Source organism: Mirounga leonina, unplaced genomic scaffold, assembly GCF_011800145.1.
Source record: "Mirounga leonina isolate KUSES-001 unplaced genomic scaffold, KU_Mleo_1.0 Mir_53, whole genome shotgun sequence".
Lineage (NCBI taxonomy): Eukaryota > Metazoa > Chordata > Mammalia > Carnivora > Phocidae > Mirounga > Mirounga leonina.
Genome location: NW_023270807.1, coordinates 62,357,726 through 62,380,542, shown reverse-complemented (window position 1 = coordinate 62,380,542; position 22,817 = coordinate 62,357,726). Strand labels below are relative to the sequence as shown.

General features: G+C 38.7%; 1 protein-coding gene across 5 annotated transcripts in view; it reads left to right on the top strand.

The window, feature by feature from the left end:
- Positions 1-22,817, top strand: part of ATG5 (autophagy related 5) — a 132,001-nt gene that overhangs the window by 67,131 nt on the left and 42,053 nt on the right. For all 5 annotated transcript variants that reach the window (XM_034991700.1, XM_034991697.1, XM_034991698.1 and 2 more), the window contains one exon: positions 5,276-5,370. In XM_034991700.1, the coding sequence (XP_034847591.1) occupies positions 5,276-5,370 (95 nt within the window). The remainder of the gene's footprint in view (positions 1-5,275; positions 5,371-22,817) is intronic.

Here is a 22,817-nt window from a genome sequence, read left to right as displayed (position 1 = left end):
AGAGAGAAAAGTTGGTGACCACCAGGATCTTGAGGAATTCTATTTTTAATATCTTTATTACAAAAATAGATTCACTTTCTATAAGGCAGTCCTTCAGTTGTGTGATTCTTAATTTTGTAGCCTTCCTAAATGAATAAGCTAAGTTTAAAAAACAGAAACCAACTTATTAGTCATATTGTTAATAGCTCTGGCAAGAAGGATATAAGTTATCTTCCCTTCTCCAGTTCTTTGAATAAACTAAGTGACCGATAGTTTTAATTTTCTCCGACTTAGTTGTTCTGTTTTAGATTTAGAACTAAGTTAACGTGAAAGTTCTTGAAATTGATGTATATTTACTTACAATTATAGTTTAAAAAATGAACAGATAAAGACCATTATGCTTCTTTTACTTGTAGGTATTGCTTTTATGACTGATAATTTTTATGACTTAATTATAATAACTAATAGCATAGTTATATTCAAAGTATTCCTTGGTAACAAGTTAGTATGTTCTTGATTCATCAATATGTAGGAAGGTAGTAATGCATCCTAACTCCAATTTTATTTTAGTTATTGACTAGGGGATAGAAGAAATACTGATACTACAGAATTCAGTGTGAAAGGTGATTGGTTATACACTCAATCTCAGGACTGCTTTTTTTTTAGTTCCTTCTACTTGTGTCTTGTTAATAACATTGACTTATAAAAGCTAGATTATTCTTGGTTGGAATGTCTTTAGTATTATTGAGGAAATACCTATTTCCTCAATACCTTCTTATAAAAGAAGAGTGAAAGCTACTATTAATTAATACATATCTTTTATTATGTCTTTATTCCTTTTAAACATAGTTGTATCAGACTGGGTCCAGTCAGGAGGTAGAAATCAGAGGGTTAAACAGGGTAAGTTCCATATGAAGAATTATTAAACTCTGATGAAAGAGTGACTATAAGATAGAAGAAAACTGCATATGGTACTCTAGGGCGAAGGGAGGAAAGTCACACTTACAGGATCCACAAGACTGGATTTAGAACTTGTGGGGGGAGATATAGTTCAATCCACTGGATTAGTAGAGAAATTCACTCTTCTGCCCAGACTGGAGCTGGTCTGCAGTCACCGGGCAGTCAGGACAACTGGAGTGCAGGCCACTACCAACAAGTGGTCTGGGCATGCAGAGGGAGTGGCAGTTGTATGGGGAGCAGCAAGTAAGCCACCCTGTGGGCCTCCAGAGGAAATCAGGGACTGACAGGGTCTAGGGGTTTCAGTGTGCCTATGCAAGCAGGAAGCTCTTTCTCCTTGCAGTGTCCTTTTAGCCCTCTACTGAGAAAGCTTAATGTGGTTGTAAGAATAGAAATGCTTCAGGGGCGCCTAGGTGGCTCAGTCGGTTAAGCATCTGACTCTTGGTTTTGGCTCAGGTCATGATATTGAGCCCTGTGTTGATGGAGCCTGCTTAAGATTCTTTCTCTTCCTCTGCCCGCCCCCCCTCATCCCCCGCTCAACGTGTGTGGGCTCCCGCGTGTGGGCATCCACACAGAAAGAAAAGGAATGCTTCAATTGTGTCTGTTATGGCAGGACATATGTTAAAGGGTCATTTTGAAGCTTAGAGTCATTATATGATAATGGGCACAATAATGTTCCTTTTTCCAGTTTTTTTTTTTTTGCCATATAGGTATGTAAAAACTCTTGACTAATTGCCTTTCTGTACTTTTTATTGTTTGTGTTTGCTTTCCTTCCTACTGACATTTTGGGTCAGATAATTCTTGGTTGTGGGGAACTGTCCTGTGCATTGTAGTATGTTTAGCATCACCCCTGACCTCTACTCACTAGATACTAGTATCACACATAAACAGTTGTGACAGCCAAAAATGTCTCCAGACCCACTGGTGAGCAAAAGTCTCTCCTGGTTAAGAACCACTGTTTTTTATTAAAAAGCACTCTGTTGGGCGCCTGGGTGGCTCAGATGGTTAAGCGTCTGCCTTCGGCTCAGGTCATGATCCCAGCGTCCTGGGATCGAGTCCCACATCGGGCTCCCTGCTCCTTGGGAGCCTGCTTCTCCCTCTGCCTCTCTCTCTGTCTCTCATGAATAAATAAATAAAATCTTTAAAAGAATAAAAATTAAAATTAAAAAGAAAATAAAAAGCACTGTTAAAAACAATCTAGATCTCTCTTGTAATAAAGGTTTGCTTGTGGTTTTTAGCAAATGCTATTTTAATAAAAGAGGGTATCTTAGATAATTATAAAGTTTTGTTTTTGGAACAGGTATTAGAAACTAATTGAACCTCTGTATTTCATCTATAAGTGAATTTTCAATTGATTTGTTTCTAGTCACGTAGCTATTTAGTTGCATACCTAGGATTGGAACCCAAAATGTTTTCAAAAAAAGGTTATATATGTAGTATTTTCTTGTTTGTTCTTTAAGAGCATATGTTATGCATGCACCTTGGTAGGTGCTAGAGATTTGATGATGAGGCAGTGAGTAAAATTTCAGGTTATCATGAAGAATCATTTTATTTAGCTATCACACTCTTGCTTGATACTTGATGATAGAAAGATACTTTTTCAAAAGCATTGAAAGAATATTTGATTCATATATGGAAGGACTGTGGTTAAAGGAGCTACTCTTAGCATTAAGGTGCAGTTTTGTGGTTGCAACTGTTGAAACGGTTGTGGGCTTTGAATCAGGCTTTGAAGACTGAGAGTCTGGTCTTAGTTCTTCATGAAACTCATAACAACCTAGGCCTTCATTATCATCTGTGAAATTACATTCAACTACCTGGATTCTGAGTTACCTATTCTACCAGTTCTGATACAGTATGAACTTCCAGATTGAAGTTGAAAATGAGAATAGAGAAGGCCTAGAGACTGTCCCAGTCTTCTAGGACAGGGATAGAAGAAAAAAAAAAAAAAACTAAACTTTATTGTTTTATGTAATTATAGTGACCTAAACTGTATCAACACATTGGCAATACTTTGGATTGAGACGAGTCTAATAGTAGAGAATGTGCTTTAATACCAAGCTGATCTGAAATTCTGGTACTATTCATGTACTTTACAGAGATTTGACTCTGAGATAAATTTCTGAGTATAAAAAATAATTTTAAGGTAGGATTCTGGGTAAGTCAAAAAGGAGTTACTTAAAAAACAACAGAATGGGAAAAAATATTTGCATAGATTTATCAGTAAGAGGCTTCTAGCCAGAATACATTAAAAAAAAAAAAAAAACTCGCAACTCAACAGTAAAAAAGACAAACAACCCACTTAGAAAGGGGACAAAGAATTTGATAGACATTTCTCCAAAATAAATATGTAAATGGCCAGTAAACAAATGAAAAGATGCTCAGCATAATTACTCATTGGAGAAATGTAAGTCAAAACCATAAGGAGAGAGGTGCGTGGGTGGTTCAGTCAGTTGGGCATCCAGCTACTTTTGATTTCAGCTCAGGTCATGATCTCAGGGTCTTGAGTTGAGCCTTGCCTGGAGCTTCATGCTCAGCGCAGAGTCTGCTGGAGGTTCTCTGCCCCTAGGCCCACTCTTGCGTGCTCGCTCGCTCTCTCTCAAATAAATATGTCTTAAAAAACAAAACAAAACAAAAGGAGATAACATTTCAGGCCCACTAGTGTGACTCTAATAAAAGGGTGGGGAGACACTTGGGTGGCACAGTCAGTGAAGCCACCGACTCTTGATTTTGGCTCAGGTCCTGATCTTGGGGTCCTGGGATCAAGCCCCATGTTGGTCTCTTGCGCTTGGTGGGGAGTCTGCTTGAGGATTCTCCCCCTCTCTTTCTCTTTTCCTCCCCCCCACAGGCCTACTTGTCCATGCTCTTTCTTAAATAAGTAAATCTTAAAAAAAAAAAAAAAAAAAAAGATATGCAGTAACAAGCATAGACATGGATGTGGACAAATTGGAACCCTCATACATTGCTGGTGGGAATGTAAAGTGATGTAGCCTCTTTGGAAAACAGTTTGGCAGTTTCTGAAAACATAGTTACCATATGGCAGTTGAACAGTTATTATATAAATCAGTATTTCCACTCCTAGGTTTATACCCAAGAGAATTGAAGATACACATCCAATACAAAAGCTTATATGTGAATGTTTATAGTAGCATTATTCATAATGGCCAAAAAGTAGAAACAACCCAAATTTCCATGAACTGATGAATGGGTAAACAAAACAATTTATCTCCATACAATGAAATAATATTTGTCCATAAAAATGAATGAAATCTGAGACATGCTACAACTTGAATGGACCTTGAAAACAAGCTAAGGGAAAAAAACAGATACAAAAGTCACATATTGTATTATTCCATTTATACGAAATGTCTGGAATAAAGATTAGTGATTTCTAGGGGGATAGGAAGAGAGGAAAAGATGGGTAACTATTAATGGGTATGGGTTTCTTTTTGGGAGGATGAAAATGTTCTGATATTAGATACTGCCAGTGGTTGTTCAGCTCTGAATATGCTAAACACTGAGTTGTACACTTTAAAAGGGTGAATTTAAAAACAAAAGAAAAGGGTGAATTTTATGATATGTGAATTATATCTTAGTAAAGTGGTTTTTTTTAAATGGAGCCCAAAAAACTTAAAAAGGAGTTATTTAATCACTGAGATTAAGCTGTAATCGACAGTTAATGCTTAAGTGTCAGTTCCACATTTCCTTCAAACCCTTTCCTGTAATTTTGTCTTTTTTACTGTTTAATGTTTATTGTGTTTGGTGTTTTGATTTTGTTTCTTTAAATAAGTTCTGGTTAAGACTTAGATCACTTGGGGCGCCTGGGTGGCTCAGGTCATGATCCTGGAGTTCCGCGATCGAGTCCCACATTGGGCTCCCTGCTCGGCAGGGAGTCTGCTTCTCCCTCTGACCCTCCTCCCTCTCATGCTCTCTGTCTCTCATTCTCTCTCTTGCAAATAAATAAAATCTTAAAAAAAAAAAAAAAAAGACTTAGATCACTTGAAGCTGTCCTTTTATTGTTTAGACAGTAAGCAATAGGATAGAGAATCTAGACATTCATCCCTATCTGATGTTTTTTGCCTTGATGACACAAGTAGTCATCTGTGCAGGGTTTCTCTTATGAGATGAAATGTCTATGCAAATATCTAGGAAGAGGAAGCAATAATGTAGAAAAATTTATATTTTGCTTTCCGTTTAGTTATGGAAAGATAAGTTTAAAAAATAATATATAAATGATGCTTTTTCAGAAACTTCTAAGAGGATGTTTAACAACTTTCATTTCTTCATGTGAGGTTTTAAATTATAATGTTCATTTTTAATAACAAATAATTTATCATTACAGACAGATTTGACCAGTTTTGGGCCATCAACCGGAAACTCATGGAATATCCTGCAGAAGAAAATGGATTTCGTTTTATCCCTTTTAGAATATATCAGGTAGGAAGTAACATTTTTAACAATACCAACTTGTGAATGCCTCAGACATCTTACTTCTTGAAGTAGTGTAGTCCAAAACTCTTTAAATTTGCATAGTAACTGAAGGATATTTGTTAGGGCTTTCCAGAGCTTATCTTTTGGTGACAATCAAGTAAGAGGCTACACTGAAATATTTGACTCATATACAGTTGATCTGCATTATTTGCGGATTTTTTATTTGCAGATTTGCTTGCTTTCTAAAATTTATTTGTAAGCCAGAGTCAGTACTCAGCAGCGCTCTCATGGAAGTGTGCAAAGCTACAGAAAATTTGATTCACCCAACATTCACATATTCCGCAATGCCGTACCTTCTTGTTTCTGTTTTCCTGCTATAAACAAGTTTCTTTTCCCTATTTAGTGCTATGCTTTTTACACTTTTGTGCTTTTTATTGATGATTTTGTTGTTTAAAATGGTTCCCAAGAGTAGTGCTGAAGTGCCGTCTTTAAAAAGAAATGCACATATGGGGCACCTGGGTGGCTCTGTCGGTTGAACATCTGACTCTTGATTGGCTCAGGTCATGATCTCAGGGTTGTGAGATCAAGCCCTGGTCCAGCTTCGTGCTGGGTGTGGAGCCTGCTTAAGATTCTCTCTGTCCCTCACCCTCTGCGCCCCCCCTCCATGTGTGCGCTCTCTCTCTCTTTCTCAAAATAAATAAATTAAAAGAGAAAGAAACACACATAAAACAAGGTTATGTATTGGTCAGTTGAAGAACATTTTGTGACCAGAGACACACAGTAACCCAACCCTATATTTCCTCCAGGAACAGTGGCTCAGTATTTGCTAATTCAGTGTTTGCAGTGACTTTGTAAAACGTAGCTACCACCGATGAGGGGAATTGATGTATTTGTTTTAAATGGTGAGTCTTTAGTGTTGTACAACAAAATAGGTAAGTAGAGTCTCCTTATAGCACAGTTTCATGGGGTGAAGAAACTCCTGTTTCTGTAGAGTGCTTTAAAATTTCTAGGTGCGGGGCGCCTGGGTGGCTCAGTCGTTAAGCGTCTGCCTTTGGCTCAGATCATGATGCCAGGGTCCTGGGATCGAGCCCCATATCGGGCTCCCTGCTCCGCGGGAAGCCTGCTTCTCCCTCTCCCACTCCCCCTGCTTGTGTTCCCTCTCTTGCTGTGTCTCTCTCTGTCAAATAAATAAATAAAATCTTAAAATAAAATAAAATAAAATTTCTAGGTGCTTTGCATATAGCAACTACTTTGTAAATATTTGTTGAGTGAATGGTATTCCAGAAAGTAAGTTACTTACTATCTCTAGAGAAAAAGCAGTTGAGAATAGAAATTGGAAACATAATATCACAGACATGGGCTCTAATCAAGCAGAACTTCCATTCAAACTCAGAGAGGTTGTGTCATAAGTTCCCCTTGTAGCCATTTTCAGTGTCCCACAGTCTTTACTCATAGTGACTCTATAGTAATTTTTAAAATCTTTTTTTTTAAAGATTTTATTTATTTATTCAACAGAGAGATAGAGAGCACAAGTAGGCAGAGCGGCAGGGAGAGGGAGAGGGAGAAGCAGGCTCCCTGCTGAGCAGGGAGCCCGACGTGGGGCTCGATCCCAGGACCCTGGGATCATGACCTGAGCCGAAGGCAGCCGCTTAACAACTGAGCCACCCAGGTGCCCCAATTTTTTAAATCTTTTATAGAGGCATCAATCATATAACTGTATTAAAGAGGAAAATAGTTTGTTTAATTAAAAGTAAGTAAACAAAAATCCCAGTATATTCAAAGAATGAAAAGTGTTTCTGATTTAAATAAGGTATCTTGTTATTGATTTCATTAACATAATGGTAGATAGACTATTTTTAAGATTATATATATATATATATATATATATATTAGAGAGAGAGAGAAAGAGAGCAAGCACGAGCGGGGTGAGGGACAGAGGGAGAAGCAGACTCCCTGCTGAGCAGGGAGCCGGGTGCGGGGCTCGATCCTGGAACTCCAGGATCATGACCCGAGCTGAAGACAGATACTTAACTGACTGAGCCACCTAGGCACCCCTAGATTATTTTTAAATCATGGATTCATAATATGTACAATAGAAATAAAATGAGAAAAATTCCTGTTGGAATAAGACCAGATGATCTAATTAGCCACACTTCTCTGCTTCCTTTTTTTAATTCCACAAGTCTTTGTTAATCACAGATATTATACAGTGGGTTTGGAAATACCACAGCTTATTTATTTATACATAATCTTGTATTATGAAGAATCTGAGGCAATTAACACAAATAATTAGAAAACAAAAGAATTTAAAGTCAGAGCTACATATCATGAAACATCTGATGTAATTTACAAGAATTTATAATCACAAAATAGAAAAGAATTTAAAATCAAAACTACTGAAAATAAAAAATGGAAACTCAGCATGAAATTACATAAGCTATGAATGAGTGAGATACTCAGATTTATTAAAATTGACCTGCAGATTTGACCCCAAATATTTTTGTAGCCAGAGCAAGGGAAAAGAAATGTGATAACATTTTTTTTTTCATTATACATAAGGAGAAAACCTAGTAGGTTATTAGAGAAAGCTAAACTTTCTCAGGCATGGGAAGGCTAGGACTGAAAAGACTTTTAGGTTATTTTATGGAAGAATGTGTTTATCAAATAAGAAGGAAAGTAATTGGTGGAGCAAAGCATTTGGGGATCAGGATTAACAGTGAAGGTTAACTCAGCAGACGAGAGGTTTGCAGAGAACTGTTAAGGAATGGGAGGGGAAAAATTGTTGCTACTCATGTGGGAAAGCATAAGTCTTTTCTGTGTAACGAGTAATAAAGCCATCTGCTGAAAAGAGAGGGGTGCAACAGTTTTGGAAAACTGTTCTTTTTGACAGTGGGCAAATAGAATGGTTCCTATAGTTGTATAAAATGATGTGAGAAAGAAAGATGGCAGGAAGCCTAGTTGTATGAGAGAAGAAATACCTCACATTAGATGCCTCTGTACTGACCACCTAGGCATTCTGTAAGAGAAACTTTTACAGAGCTAGATTCACTAGTGATATACTTTTAGTTATTCCACAGAGAAAAGCCAAAATGGAGCCAGATTTTATGGACTAAGTATAATACCTACAGTGAGTAGGATTCTTCATGTAGTCTATAAACCCCGTAGAGAGAGTCTACTTCTTCACCATCACTGATGTGGATATTGGTGGTTAAAGTACATATTAAAAACAATAAAAGGTTATAGAATTTCAGGGCGCCTGGGTGGCTCAGTTGGTTAAGTGACTGCCTTCGGCTCAGGTCATGATCCTGGAGTCCCTGGATCGAGTCCCGCATCGGGCTCCCTGCTCGGCAGGGTGCCTGCTTCTCCCTCTGACCCTCCCCGCTGTCATGTGCTCTCTCTCTCTCATTCTCTCTGTCTCAAATAAATAAATAAAATCTTAAAAAAAAAAAAAAAAAGGTTATAGAATTTCAGAGTAGTCCTTAAGTTTTCTGAGTGGATTTTAAAAATTAAAAAAAAATTTTTTTCTAAGGAAGCTCTGTGCCCAGTGTGATGCTTGAACTCACAACCTTTAGGTCAAGAGTTGCATGCTCTACTGACTGAGCCAGCCAGGCCCCCCTCAGAAATGGTTTTTAAGCAGCAGTCCACTTTAGGGCCAAGCTTAGAAGGGGAGGTTGGGTGGGGACAAGTGGGATTGGCTCAGGTGGCCTGACCCCACTCCTCCTGGGGCTTGACAATTTGAAAGTCACCTCTCAATCTAGATGGATTCAGGCACTTTGCCCAAGTTAGCTCTTGATATAGCCTGCGTCCAGAATGCAATAATACTCTCAAAATGATAGTGGTATCTTTGAAGGCAAGGTTGGATTAAAAAAAAAAAAAATCTGTGTAGTAGGATTTAGCACAGTCTTTCATATACTGTGAGTACTTCATAATTAATTTGAAGTATTAAATTAATAGGGTATTAAAAACACCAAAGATTAAAAAAAAAAAAGTCACCGAAGCTCATATAATGTTAAAGCTTAAAAATAGACTTTATAGTTAAATAATCCCAAACTGAGAGGGTGGGGGATGGGTTAGCCCGGTGATGGGTATTAAGGAGGACATGTACTGCATGGAGCACTGGGTGTTACACAAAAACAATGGATCGTGGATCACGACATCAAAAACTAGTGATGTATGGTGACTAACATAACACAATAAAATAAAACAAAAAAAATAATCCCAAACTGAAAAGGCTAGCAGTTTTCCTTGGATTTAAATGTATGGTGACTTTAAAGGATAGTGCTACTGTAGTAGTTAAGAGAACAAAACACTTTTAAAATTAACCAAGGGGCATGTGGGTGGCTCAGTCGGTTAAGTGTCTGACTCTTGATTTCAGCTCAGGTCATGATCTCAGGGTCCTGGGATCCAGCCCCATGTTTCTCAGGCCCCATTCTCAGCAGGGAGTCTGCTGGAGATTCTCTCTCTTCCTCTCCCTCTACCCCCCCACCATGCATGTGTGTTCTCTTTTTCTCTCTCTCAAATAAATAAATCTTGAAAAATAAATAAAATTAAAATGAGGGGAGAAGAGCAGGAGAAAGTGAAAAAGAGCTAGAAGTGTTAGAAGGGTTGAAAAAGCAGTGTACGGCAAGGGGGGAAAGATGGCGGAGGAGTAGGGGACCCTATTTCACCTGGTCCACGGAATTGAGCTGGATATCTACCAGACCACTCTGAGCACCCAGGAAATCAGCCTGAGATGTAAGAAGATCTGGATCTCTACAAACAGAATATCGCAGTCAGTTGGTTTTGAGGTACGAAGCGGGGAGCTGTGATTCCGCCGGCAGATAAATGGCAGTGGGAGGGTGCCTGGCCGTGGGGATCCTACACCGCCGGTGAGTGACAGCCTCGCGCGCTATGGATGGGACACAGACTCGCAGACCGGTATTGGTGGGGAAAGGACTCTAGGGCAGCACCCGGGGTGGAAACCCAGAGCGGCGGGGTCGCGGGTGCACGAACTGGGAGCGGCTGGCAGTTTTAGAAGCACAAAGGGCAGAGCCGTGCTCCGACCTGGAGGCAGGACTGGGAGCGCTGCAGAGGGGCGCACAACCCAGGACGCTGCAGAGGGGCGCACAACCCAGGCCGCTGCAGTTTATAGCAGCACGGACAGAAGCTGAGACGGTGTGGCCTGGAGAGCTCACTGAAGAACAGACTGGGGTCTCTCTGCTCTGAGGCAGAGGGTTGGAAACGGTCTCTTCTGCTCTGACTCGCGGAAGAGACGCAGAAAGCCACCAGGGAACAAAAGCCCCAAAACCTGATTCCTGCTGAGCACATCCCCCACCACAGTGGGGCAGGGCAACTCCGCCCAAACAGGGTTGCCTGAGTAACAGCGCAGCAGGCCCCTCCCGCAGAAGACAGGCTGGGAAAACAAGAGGCCAGCAACCCTAAGGTCCCAAGAAAACAGGTGCATCTTGCTTGTGTTCTGGTCAATAATTTGGACTCTATGCATTCCCTCAAACACCCATCAACAGAATGACTAGGAGGAGGAGCCCCCAAAATAGAAAAGACTCAGAGATTATGACTTATGCTGCAGATTTACAAATGGTTGCAGATATAACCAAGATGTCGGAGATGGAATTCAGGCTAGCAATTGTGAAGATGATGGCTAGAATGGAGAAATCAATTAATGGCAACATAGAGTCTCTAAGGGCAGAAATGAAAGCTGAATTGGCAGAACTTAAAAATGCTATCAATGAGATCCAATCCAATCTAGATAATCTAACAGCTAGGGTAAGTGAGGCAGAAGAGCGAATAAGCGACCTGGAAGACAATATAATAGATAAAAAGGGAAAAGAGGAGGCCAGGGAAAACAACTCAGAATCCATGAAAATAGAATCAGAGAAATAAGTGACACCATGAAGCATCCCAATGTCAGAATAATGGGAATCCCAGAGGGAGTGGAGAGAGAGGACTAGAAGATGTATTTGAGCAAATCGTAGCTGAGAACTTCCCTAATCTGGAGAATGAAACAAACCTAAAGGCAGAGAGGACCCCTCCCAAGATCAAGGAAAACAGGCCAACACCCCGGCATGTAATAGTAAAACTTGCAAATCTTAGAACCAAGGAAACCATCTTAAGGGCAGTTAGGGGGAAGAGATTCCTTACGTACAGAGGGAGGAACATCAGAATAACGTCAGACCTATCCACAGAGACCTGGCAAGCCAGAAAGGCCTGGCAAGACATACTCAGGGTACTAAACAAGAAAAACATGCAGCCAAGGATACTTTATCCGGCAAGGCTGTCATTTAGAATGAATAGAGAGATGCAGAGCTTCCATGACCGGCAGAAACTGAAAGAATATGTGACCACTAAGCCGGCCCTGCAAGAAATATTAAGGGGGGTTCTATAAAAGGAGAAAGACCCCAAGAGTGATATACAACAGAAATTTACAGGGACAATCTATAAAAACAATGTCTTCACAGGCAACATGATGACAATTAATTCCTATCTTTCAATAAGCACTCTCAACATGAATGGCCTAAACGCTCCCATAAAACGGCACAGGGTTGCAGACTGGATAAAAAGACAGGACCCATCCATATGCTGTCTACAAGAGACTCATTTTGAACCTAAAGATACATCCAGACTGAAAGTGAAGGGATGGAGATCCATCTTCCATGCCAGCGGACCTCAAAAGAAAGCTGGGGTAGCAATTCTTGTATCAGACAAATTAGATTTTAAACTAAAGTCTGTAATAAGAGACACAGAAGGACACTATATCATTCTTAAAGGGTCTATCCAACAAGAAGATCTAACAGTTGTAAGTATCTATGCCCCCAACATGGGAGCAGCCATCTATATAAGCCAACTGTTAACCAAAATAAAGAGTCCTATTGATAACAATATGTTAATTGTAGGAGACCTCAATACTCCACTCTCAGCAATGGACAGATCATCTAAGCAGAAAATCAACAAGGAAACAAGAGCTTTGAATGATACATTGGACCAGATGGACCTCATAGATATTTACAGAACATTCCACCCTAAAACAACAGAATACTCATTCTTCTTGAGCGTACATGGAACTGTCTCCAGAATAGACCATATACTGGGTCACAAATCAGGTCTCAACTGATACCAAAAGATTGAGATTATTCCCTGCATATTCTCAGACCACAATGCTCTAAAACTGGAACTCAATCACAAGAAAAAATTTGGCAGAAATTCAAACACTTGGAAGCTAAAGACCACTCAGCTCAAGAATGTTTGGGTCAACCAAGAAATCAAAGAGGAACTTAAATAATTCATGGATATCAATGAGAACGAAAACACATCAGCCCAAAACCTATGGGATACTGCAAAGGTGGTCCTAAGGGGGAAATACATAGCCATCCAAGCCTCACTCAAAAAAATAGAAAAATCCCGAATTCACCAACTAACTCCACACCTTAAAGAACTAGAGAAAAAGCAACAAACGACGCCTAAGCCTTGCATTAGAAGAGAAATAATTAAAATTAGAGCAGAAATCAATGAATTAGAAACCAGAAACACAGTAGATCAGATCAATGAAACTAGAAGTTGGTTCTTTGAAAGAATTAATAAGATCGATAAACCACTGGCCAGACTTATCCAAAAAAAAAGAGAAAGGACCCAAATTAATAAAATTATGAATGAAAGGGAGAGATCATGACTAACACCAAGGAAATAGAAACAATTATTAGAAATTATTATCAACAACTATATGCCAATAAACTGAGCAATCTGGATGAAATGGAGGCCTTCCTGGAAACCTGTAAGCTGCCAAGACTGAAACAGGAAGAAATGGATAACCTGAATAGGCCAATAAGCAGTAACGAGATTGAAGCAGTGATCAAAAACCTCCCAAAAAACAAGAGTCCAGGGCCTGATGGATTCCCTGGGGAATTCTACCAAACATTCAAAATAATACCTATTCTACTGAAGCTGTTTCAAAAAATAGAAACAGAAGGAAAACTTCCAAACTCCTTCTATGAGGCCAACATTACCTTAATCCCCAAACCAGGCAAAGACCCCATCAAAAAGGAGAATTTCAGACCGATATCCCTGATGAATATGGATTCCAAAATCCTCAACAAAATCCTAGCTAATAGGATCCAACAATACATTAAAAGGATCATCCACCATGATCAAGTGGGATTTATCCCCGGGATGCAAGGGTGGTTCTACATTCGCAAATCAATCAATGTGATAGAACACATTAATAAGAGGAGGGAGAAGAACCATATGGTCCTCTCAATTGATGCAGAAAAAGCATTTGACAAAATACAACATCCTTTCCTGATTAAAACTCTCCAGAGTATAGGGATAGAGGGAACATTCCTCATGTTCATAAAATCCATCTATGAAAACCCCACAGCGAATATCATCCTCAATGGGGAAAAGCTGAGAGCCTTTCCCTTAAGATCAGGAACACATCAAGGATGCCCACTCTCACCAGTGTTGTTCAACATAGTACTAGAAGTCCTAGCAACAGCAATCAGACAACAAAAAGAAATAAAAGGTATTCACATTGGCAAAGAAGAAGTCAATCTCTCTCTTTTCGCAGACGACGTGATACTTTATGTGGAAAACCCAAAAGACTCCACCCCCAAATTACTAGAACTCATCCAGCAATTCAGTAATGTGGCAGGATACAAAATCATTGCACAGAAATCAGTTGCTTTCTTATACACTAACAACGCAACTGTAGAAAGAGAAATTAGAGAAACGATTCCATTTACAATAGCACCAAAAACCATAAGATACCTCGGAATAAACCTAACCAAAGAGGTAAAGGATCTATACTCTAGGAACTACAAAACACTCATGAAAGAAATTGAAGAAGACACAAAAAGATGGAAAAATATTCCATGCTCATGGATCAGAAGAATAAACACTGTTAAAATGTCTATGCTACCCAGAGCAATCTATACCTTCAGTGCCATCCCGATCAAAATTCCAATGACATTTTTCAAAGTGCTGGAACAAACAATCCTAAAATTTGTATGGAATCAGAAAAGACCCCGAGTCGCCAAGGAAACGTTGAAAAAGAAAAACAAAGTTGGGGCATCATGTTGCCCGATTTCAAGCTATATTACAAAGCTGTGATCACCAAGACACCATGGTACTGGCACAAAAACAGACATATAGACCAATGGAACAGAATAGAGAACGCAGATATGGACCCTCAACTATGGTCAAATCTTTGACAAAGCAGGAAAAAACATGCAATGGAAAAAAGACAGTCTCTTCAATAAATGGTGCTGGGAAAATTGGACAGCCACATGTGGAAGAATGAAACTCGACCATTCTCTAACACCATTCACAAAGATAAACTCAAAGTGGATGAAAGACCTCAATGTGAGACAGGAATCCATCAAAATCCTAGAAGAGAACATACACAGTATAACCTCTTTGACATCGGCCACAGCAACTTCTTTCAAGATACATCTCCAAAAGCTAGTGAAACAAAAGCAAAAATGAACTTTTGGGACTTCATCAAGATAAAAAGCTTCTGCACAGCAAAGGAAACAGTCAGCAAAACAGACAACCCACAGAATGGGAGAAGATAGTTGCAAATGACACTACAGATAAAGGGCTGGTATCCAAAATCTATAAAGAACTTCTCAAACTCAACACCCAAAAAGCAAATAATCAAGTCAAAAAGTGGGCAGAAGATATGAAAAGACACTTCTCTGAAGAAGACATACAAATGGCTAAGAGACGCATGAAAAAATGTTCATCATCATTAGCCATGAGGGAAATCCAAATCAAAACCACACTGAGATACCACCTTACACCAATTAGAATGGCAAAAATGGACAGGGAGGGAAACAACAAATGTTGGAGAGGTTGTGGAGAAAGGGGAACCCTCTTACACTGCTGGTGGGAATGCAAGTTGGTACAGCCACTTTGGAAAACTGTGGAGGTGCCTCAAAAATTTAAAAATAGAGCTACCCTATGACCCAGCAATTGCACTCCTGGGTATTTACCCCAAAGACACAGATGTAGTGAAAAGAAGGGCCATATGCACCCCAATGTTCATAGCAGCAATGTCCACAATAGCCAAACTGTGGAAGGAACCGAGATGCCCTTCAACAGATGAATGGATAAAGAAGATGTGGTCCGTATATACAATGGAATATTACTCAGCCATCAGAAAAGATGAATACCCACCTTTTACATCAACATGGATGGGACTGGAGGAGATTATGCTAAGTGAAATAAGTCAAGCAGAGAAAGTCAATTATCATATGGTTTCACTTATTTGTGGAACATAAGGAATAACATGGAGGACATTGGGAGAAGGAAGGGAAAAATGGGGGGGGGAATTGGAGGGAGAGATGAACCATGAGAGACTATGGACTCTGAGAAACAGGGTTTTAGAGGGGAGGGGGGATTGGTTAGCCTCGTGATGGGTATTAAGGAGGGCACGTACTGCATGGAGCACTGGGTGTTATAGGAAAACAATGGATCGTGGATCACCACATCAAAAACCAATGATGTATGGTAACTAACATAACAAAATTAAAAAAAAAAACAACAGTGTACAATAGTGTCCATATCACAATTTTGTTTTATTCACTTAGTAGAAAATTGTTTTGACCTTTTTCTGCTTGTGTTTCCTAGTCTGACAGTTTGTGACTACATGTAAACCTCGTTGAGCTCAGAAGGTTGGAAAATGTTGGAAACATAAAGGCTAAAGCACTTGTCCTTGAAAAAAAAAAGTGTTTCCTAGAAAGAGCACTGAACTAGAAGGGAGGGCCTCCACAGCTCTTTGGGAGGTCTGACACTGACAAGCTGTGCATCCACAGCAGGTTACTCTGCCTGGCTGGGCCTTTGTTTCCTCATCCATAAAACGAAAGGGGCATGACTGTGTGAATTTATATATCTGGTTAAAGTTTTTCTTCAAAGAAGCCATATTACAGGTTTATATAATTCTATCAGTGACACTCTTTTTTTTTTTTTTTTAAGATTTTATTTATTTATTTGACAGAGCGAGAGAGGGAACACAAGCAGGGGGAGTGGGAGAGGGAGAAGCAGGCTCCCTGCAGAGCAGGGAGCCTGATGCGGGACTCGATCCCAGGACCCTGGGATCATGACCTGAGCTGAAGGCAGTCGCTTAACCAACTGAGCCACCCAGGCGCCCGACACTCTTATTTTTTTTAAACTCCTGACTTCAGAGCAAATGTATTGTTTTTACAACAAACATTTCCTTTACAGTGCTTTATGACTTTTAATCACTTCTAAAAATGAAGGTGGTTTATCTTTTTCATGAAGGCAGGGTAATTGTTTTGTTCATGCAGTCTGTCCAGGGTCTAGAAAAGAGTCTGACATGTAATAGGCATTTGTGAATATTTGTTAATTCATTAAATCATTCCATCTGTCATCAGTAGTTGATTTGGGGCTATTCTGTTGTACCATGAGTTCCATAGTAATGTACTATAATGCATTCCCGGATCCTAGCAAAATAGCTTATTTGTGGAATAAAATATAACACAAACTCTAAAGACAATCCCCAAAGAGTAGTTTCAAAACTATTCTGAGCTATATACCTCCTAGTACTTACTTGGATAGGCAGGTTCTGGCATATATACTTTACTATGGTTTTTATACTGTGAATATTTTAAGCTCCTATAGGGAAAGTATATCATACTATCGTTACTTATTCTGTAGGGGTTATTATTGTTAGAATCATGGTGCAGATGTACAGAGTGGAGGTGTTCTTTTAATATTTATCAATATGTTCAGGGAAAAATTGTCAGATGTATTCATACCTCTCTTTGTGGTATCACAACAGAGGAAGGATTTAGAGAGAGAATGTGAGGGGAGAGGGAAAAGAAAGAGAATGTGTGTGAGAGAGAGAAAAAATGGTTTTATAAAGTTCTATAATTAGATTGAAAGTGGGAAGCTAGAGAATTCTTAAAATGTGCTTGACAAAACATGGCTGCCAGGTGGGGACTCTGTTAGGAAAGAGCTTGCTGCCTGATCTTTCCTGTGCCAAGAAGTTGGTAGTTTTTCCTCAAACAGGAGGAGCCAACTTTCCTGTTAGCTTTATGCCTTTCCAGCTAGGTTCTTGAATTTGATTAAAATTTTAGGAGTAAGGTTTGTAAGTGAATATAAAAATTTACACTTGATCTTAGCCAAAAGGCCGAGAAGCGATGTGAATATAAAAATTTAGAAGTCTTAGTTTTTGCCCATTTCCTTTCTTTTGCCATTCTTGGCTTTTTCCATTTCTCTATTTTGTATTTTTGAATCTTCATTCATGCCTTGACCAAAGAAAGATGGGCTCTGCTTTGTTTTCTTGTAATTATATGGTCTAAAGGGTAATGCAGGTTTCTGTTGCTGACTCCTTTATAGCAGATTCGTTTGTATGGTTAGGATATTCCATTCAATGTAGCTTTTACTTATGCAATATTTTGATGAATCTCAACCTTTCATTTCTTTAACATACTAGATATAAATCTCTGTGCTATTTGAGACCTTAAATTAATAATAAATTTAAGCAGAACCTGAAAATCTAGGTCTGTTAAGATAAATGAAAGACACCACTTCTACTAAAATATTTTTCTTTGCAGAATCATAATAAAATTCCTGTGTAGCAAGGGGTATGAAAAGGAAGGGGCACTGAGCATCCTTGAGTCAGGCTCACTATATCTTTTGAAGCCTCGGAACCATGATATGAAGTAGGGATCATTGTCTCATTTTACCTGTGAGGAGGCTGAAGCTGAGGGATTTTAAGTTATTGACTCAGGGGCACACAAATGAAATGTGAAAGAACTAGAAATCAGACCTAGGTAAGACTTACAAAGTATAATTAAGTTTACAGAATTTTCAGGACATACTTATCGTATAAAGTGAAGTCCACCTTGACCAAATAAACTGATAGAAACCTTGAAGACCTCTAACTGTCAAGACTCTCTAAAAGCTGCCTTGTGTTCAGATTGTTGGAAAACTTCAGTTGTTTTTCATCTGTAGTTTGATTGTATGGGCTCAAAATGACTATAATCTAGTGACAGACTTTTTAGTGGTACAAGTAAAATAGGTACAAAAGTAGTCTAGAGATCAGTTATGGACCAAAATGTGTCATTTCTGTCATTTACATAACAGTTTAGTTTGGTGTATGAGTTTCAGGTCTGTGTTCCTGAAATCCAGGTGCTTCATATTAGCTGGTATTCTAGAGATGAGGTTGATGGCAGAAAGTGTTTCAGAAATGTAACCTAAATGTTATTTAGAATAGCACATGTAAACAGATGGTGAATGAGGATATCTGTTAAAAAGATTTGTAAAGTGACCGTGAAGTCCTTAGGCATTGGTATTTAGGTTGTAGAGTGAAAATTAGACACATTTTGTTATGTCTTTCAAGAAGCAATGGATTCATATATGTTATGCTGCCAATATACTTCGTGTAAGAGAAGTTTATTTTATTCATTTATTCATTCAACGAGTTCATTGACTCATAGATATTTGCATCCCATGCTCTGTGCTAGCACAGTATGGGAGATACAAATGTTGATTAATATTATACATCACCCTTTGTAGAGCTTGTAGTTCAAAGGTGGAAAGAAACTAATCAAGTAAGTATACAAACAAATGTAAAATCACCACTATGAATGATTGGTGCTGTGAAGCAGAGGTGTATAATACAACAGAAACCTAAATCCTCTAAGGAGAATTTGATCTAGTTTGGGAGGGCAGAGAAGGCTTTGTTGATGAAGTTTAATGTCTCTTGAAGAGTTGATGGATGGGTCGAATTAAGGAAGGCAAAGAGTGATGAGAAGAGCTTTGTAGGCAGAGGGGACATTGTAAGTCTTGAGCCCAGAGTTGGGGGAAAATAAGGTTGCAAACGAAAGGGTTAGACCGTATTAAGAAAACTTCTTTTTATCCTCTGAAGATTTTTAGTAATCTGAATATCCATTCGTATTTATTCAATAAAGATTACTTAATCATCTACTTTGTTCTGTATGTTATTCTAGAGGTTATAAATAAATTCAGAGAATCCTCTTAGAAACAACCTAACGGTATTAGTTTTAGTTTTAAGCTGATAAATAGTACTTGTTTTCTAAGAAAGTTAACATGATTCTTAGTTGTTTTTGGAAGTTGTTTATCAGTTAAATGATGTCAGAGATTAACTTGGCACTTCCTAGACTGGAGAAGGAGTCAGAATTTTAGATTGTTTTCAGAAATGCTGATTTATGAATTTTGAAGAGTGAGAACAGTAGAACTGTGTGGCAAATTATGGTGGTGTTTGTTAGGGTTCCTCCTCCTCCAGGGTTGTGGCAGTTTGGGTGAGAAATTGAGATTCTTTTCTTCCAATATTTTCCATTTTAGTTGATATCTTGCAGTAACATATAACAGAAGAGGCCAGAGAAAAAGAGCAGGGACGTAATGGATGGTAAACCTTTTGCCTTTAATTTTGTTTTTCAGTCATTTAAAAAAAAACTACTGAGTAATTTATAATATATATTTAACTGTATTTATCTGGGCCCCACAGCCCAACCAAATTGACACAGAAAATTTACCATCACAATAGGTGTGTGGGTATCTTTGAGACTCTGCTTTCTGTTCTTTTGGGTATATATACTCAAGTGGAATTGCTGGATCATATGGTTACTTCTGTTTTTTAAGTTTTGAGGAGCTGCCATCCAAACAGGATACTGTTTTCCATAGCAGCTTCACCATTTTACATTCCTACTAATAGTGCACAGGAGTTCCAATTTCTCTACATCATCACCAGCACTTACTATTTTATTTTTTGGTTTTTGTTTGTTTTTGATAATATTTTTAGATGAAAGATAGCCAGTTATATCTTTTTTTAAATTAGTAGTACATGTATTTTTTTGTTAAGTAGCCCCTCTCTGCAGGTTGTGTACATCATTATCTGACCTAGCTTCTCTTGTAAGATAGATGTTTCTTATATATGTATATCTTTAATTCATCTAGAATTTATTTTTATGTACTGTGTGAAATACAGAGGTACATCTTTTTTTCCTTCCATCTGCTGGCTTATTGTAATAAGATCATTTATTAAATAAACTGGGGTCTGGTAAACTTTGAAGAGCCAGATAGTAAATATTTTCTACTTTGCAGGCCCGATGGTCTCTGTTGCACCTGTATAACTCTGTAGCCTGAAAGCAGCCACAGACAATTTGCAGATGATGGACATGGCTGTGTTCCAGTAAAACTTTATTTACAAAAACAGGGGTAGGGCACAATTTGGCTTGCAGGCCATAGTGTATTGACTCCTGATACAAACTATCCTTTTCTTACTAGATAAAAATGCCACCTCTGCTTTACATTAAAATATTTTGACTACTGGGATCTGTTTTTGGATTCGCTGTTTTGTTCTATTGGTATATTTGTTTATTCTTAAGTCCATATTATTTTTAATTGATTTTACTTAGTCCTCTGATACCTGCTGGGTAAATTCACCCCTTACCTTTTTTTTTTGTTTTTTAATACTTTTTATGTTTATTTTGTCATTAATTTTTCACATGACTTTTAAAATAATTTTATCAACTCCCCATAGCCTCTTGTTCATTTATAAGTGGAAATACATTAAATTTCTATTTTTAATTTTACGTTTTTAAGTCTTCACATAGGCCCTGTACTTTTCTTTTTAATTTATTTCAGGTGTTTTGTAGGTGTTATCTTTCTTTCTTTCATTTCCATTTCTACATATTGTTTTATGGCATCAGCCAAAAAAAGCAAAAACAAAAAACACCTCTCCCCACTATTTTCTATCAACCATTTGTTTTTCTTGATTCATTGTATTGCTAGTATTACATTGCTAAGACACTATTGAACAATAAAGGTCCTAGCAGACATTTCTGCTTGGTTTCTGGTATTCATTGATACGGTTTTAATATTTCATCATTTGGAGGGGCCTGGGTGGTTTAGTCGATTAAGTGTCCACCTTCGGCTCAAGTCATGATCCCTGGGTCCTGGGATCAAGCCCCGCATCGGGCTCCCTGCTTGCGGGGAGCCTGCTTCTCCCTCTCTTACCCACTTGTGCTCTCTCTCACTGTCTCTCTCTCCCAAATAAATAAAATCTTTAAAAAATATATTTCATCATTTAGAATGATACATAGCCTTTATCAGATCAAATGAATTTCCTTTTAGATTTTTAAATTAGAAATGGATAGACTCAAAATGGATGAAAGACCTAAATGTGAGACAGGAATCCGTCAAAATCCTAAAGGAGAACACAGACAGTAACCTCTCTGACCTTGGCCGCAGCAAATTCATGCTAGACACGTCTCCAAAGGCAAAGGAAACAAAGGCAAAAATGAACTATTGGGACTTCATCAAGATAAAAAGCTTTTGCACAGCAAAAACAGTCAACAAAACCAAAAGACAACCGACAGAATGGGAGAAGATATTTGCAAATGACATATCAGATAAAGGGCTAGTATCCAAAATCTATAAAGAACTTACCAACCTCAACACCCAAAGAACAAATCATCCAACCAAGAAATGGGCAGAAGACATGAACAGACATTTCTCCAAAGAAGACATCCAAATGGCCAACAGACACATGAAAAAGTGCTCAACATCACTTGGCATCAGGGAAATATAAATCAAAACCACAATGAGATACCACCTCACACCAGTCAGAATGGTTAAAATAAGTCAGGAAACAACAGATGTTGGCGAGGATGCAGAGAAAGGGGAACCCTCCTACACTGTTGGTGGGAATGCAAGCTGGTGCAGCCACTGTGGAAAACGGTATGGAGTTTCCTCAAAAAGTTGAAAATAGAGCTACCCTATGACCCAGCAATTGCACTACTGGGTATTTACCCCAAAGATACAAATGTAGTGGTCCGAAGGGGTACATGCACCCCAATGTTTATAGCAGCAATGTCCATAATAGCCAAACTATGAAAAGAGCCAAGATGTCCATCAAGAGCTGAATGGATAAAGAAGATGTGGTATGTATATACAATGGAATATTATGCAGCCATCAAAAACAATGAAATCCTGCCATTTGCAACAACGTGGATGGAACTAGAGGGTATTATGCTAAGCGAAATAAGTCAGAGAAAGACAAGTATCATATGATCTCACTGATATGAGGAATTTAAGAAACAAGACAGAGGATCATAGGGGAAAGGAGGAAAAAAATGAAACAAGATGAAACCAAAGAGGGAGATAAACCATAAGAGACTCTTAATCTCAGGAAACAGACTGAGGGTTGCTGGAGTGGTGGGGTGTGGGAGGGATGGGGTAGCTGGGTGATGGACATTGGGGAGAGTATGTGCTATAGTGAGTGCTGTCAATTGTGTAAGACTGATGAATCGCAGACCTGTACCTCTGAAACAAATAATACATTGTATGTTTAAAAAAAAAATAGGAAGGGAAAAATGAAGGGGTGGGTCGGAGGGGGAGACGAACCATGAGAGACTCTGGACTCTGAGAAACAAACAGGGTTTTAGAGGGGGAGGGAGGTGGGGGGATGGATT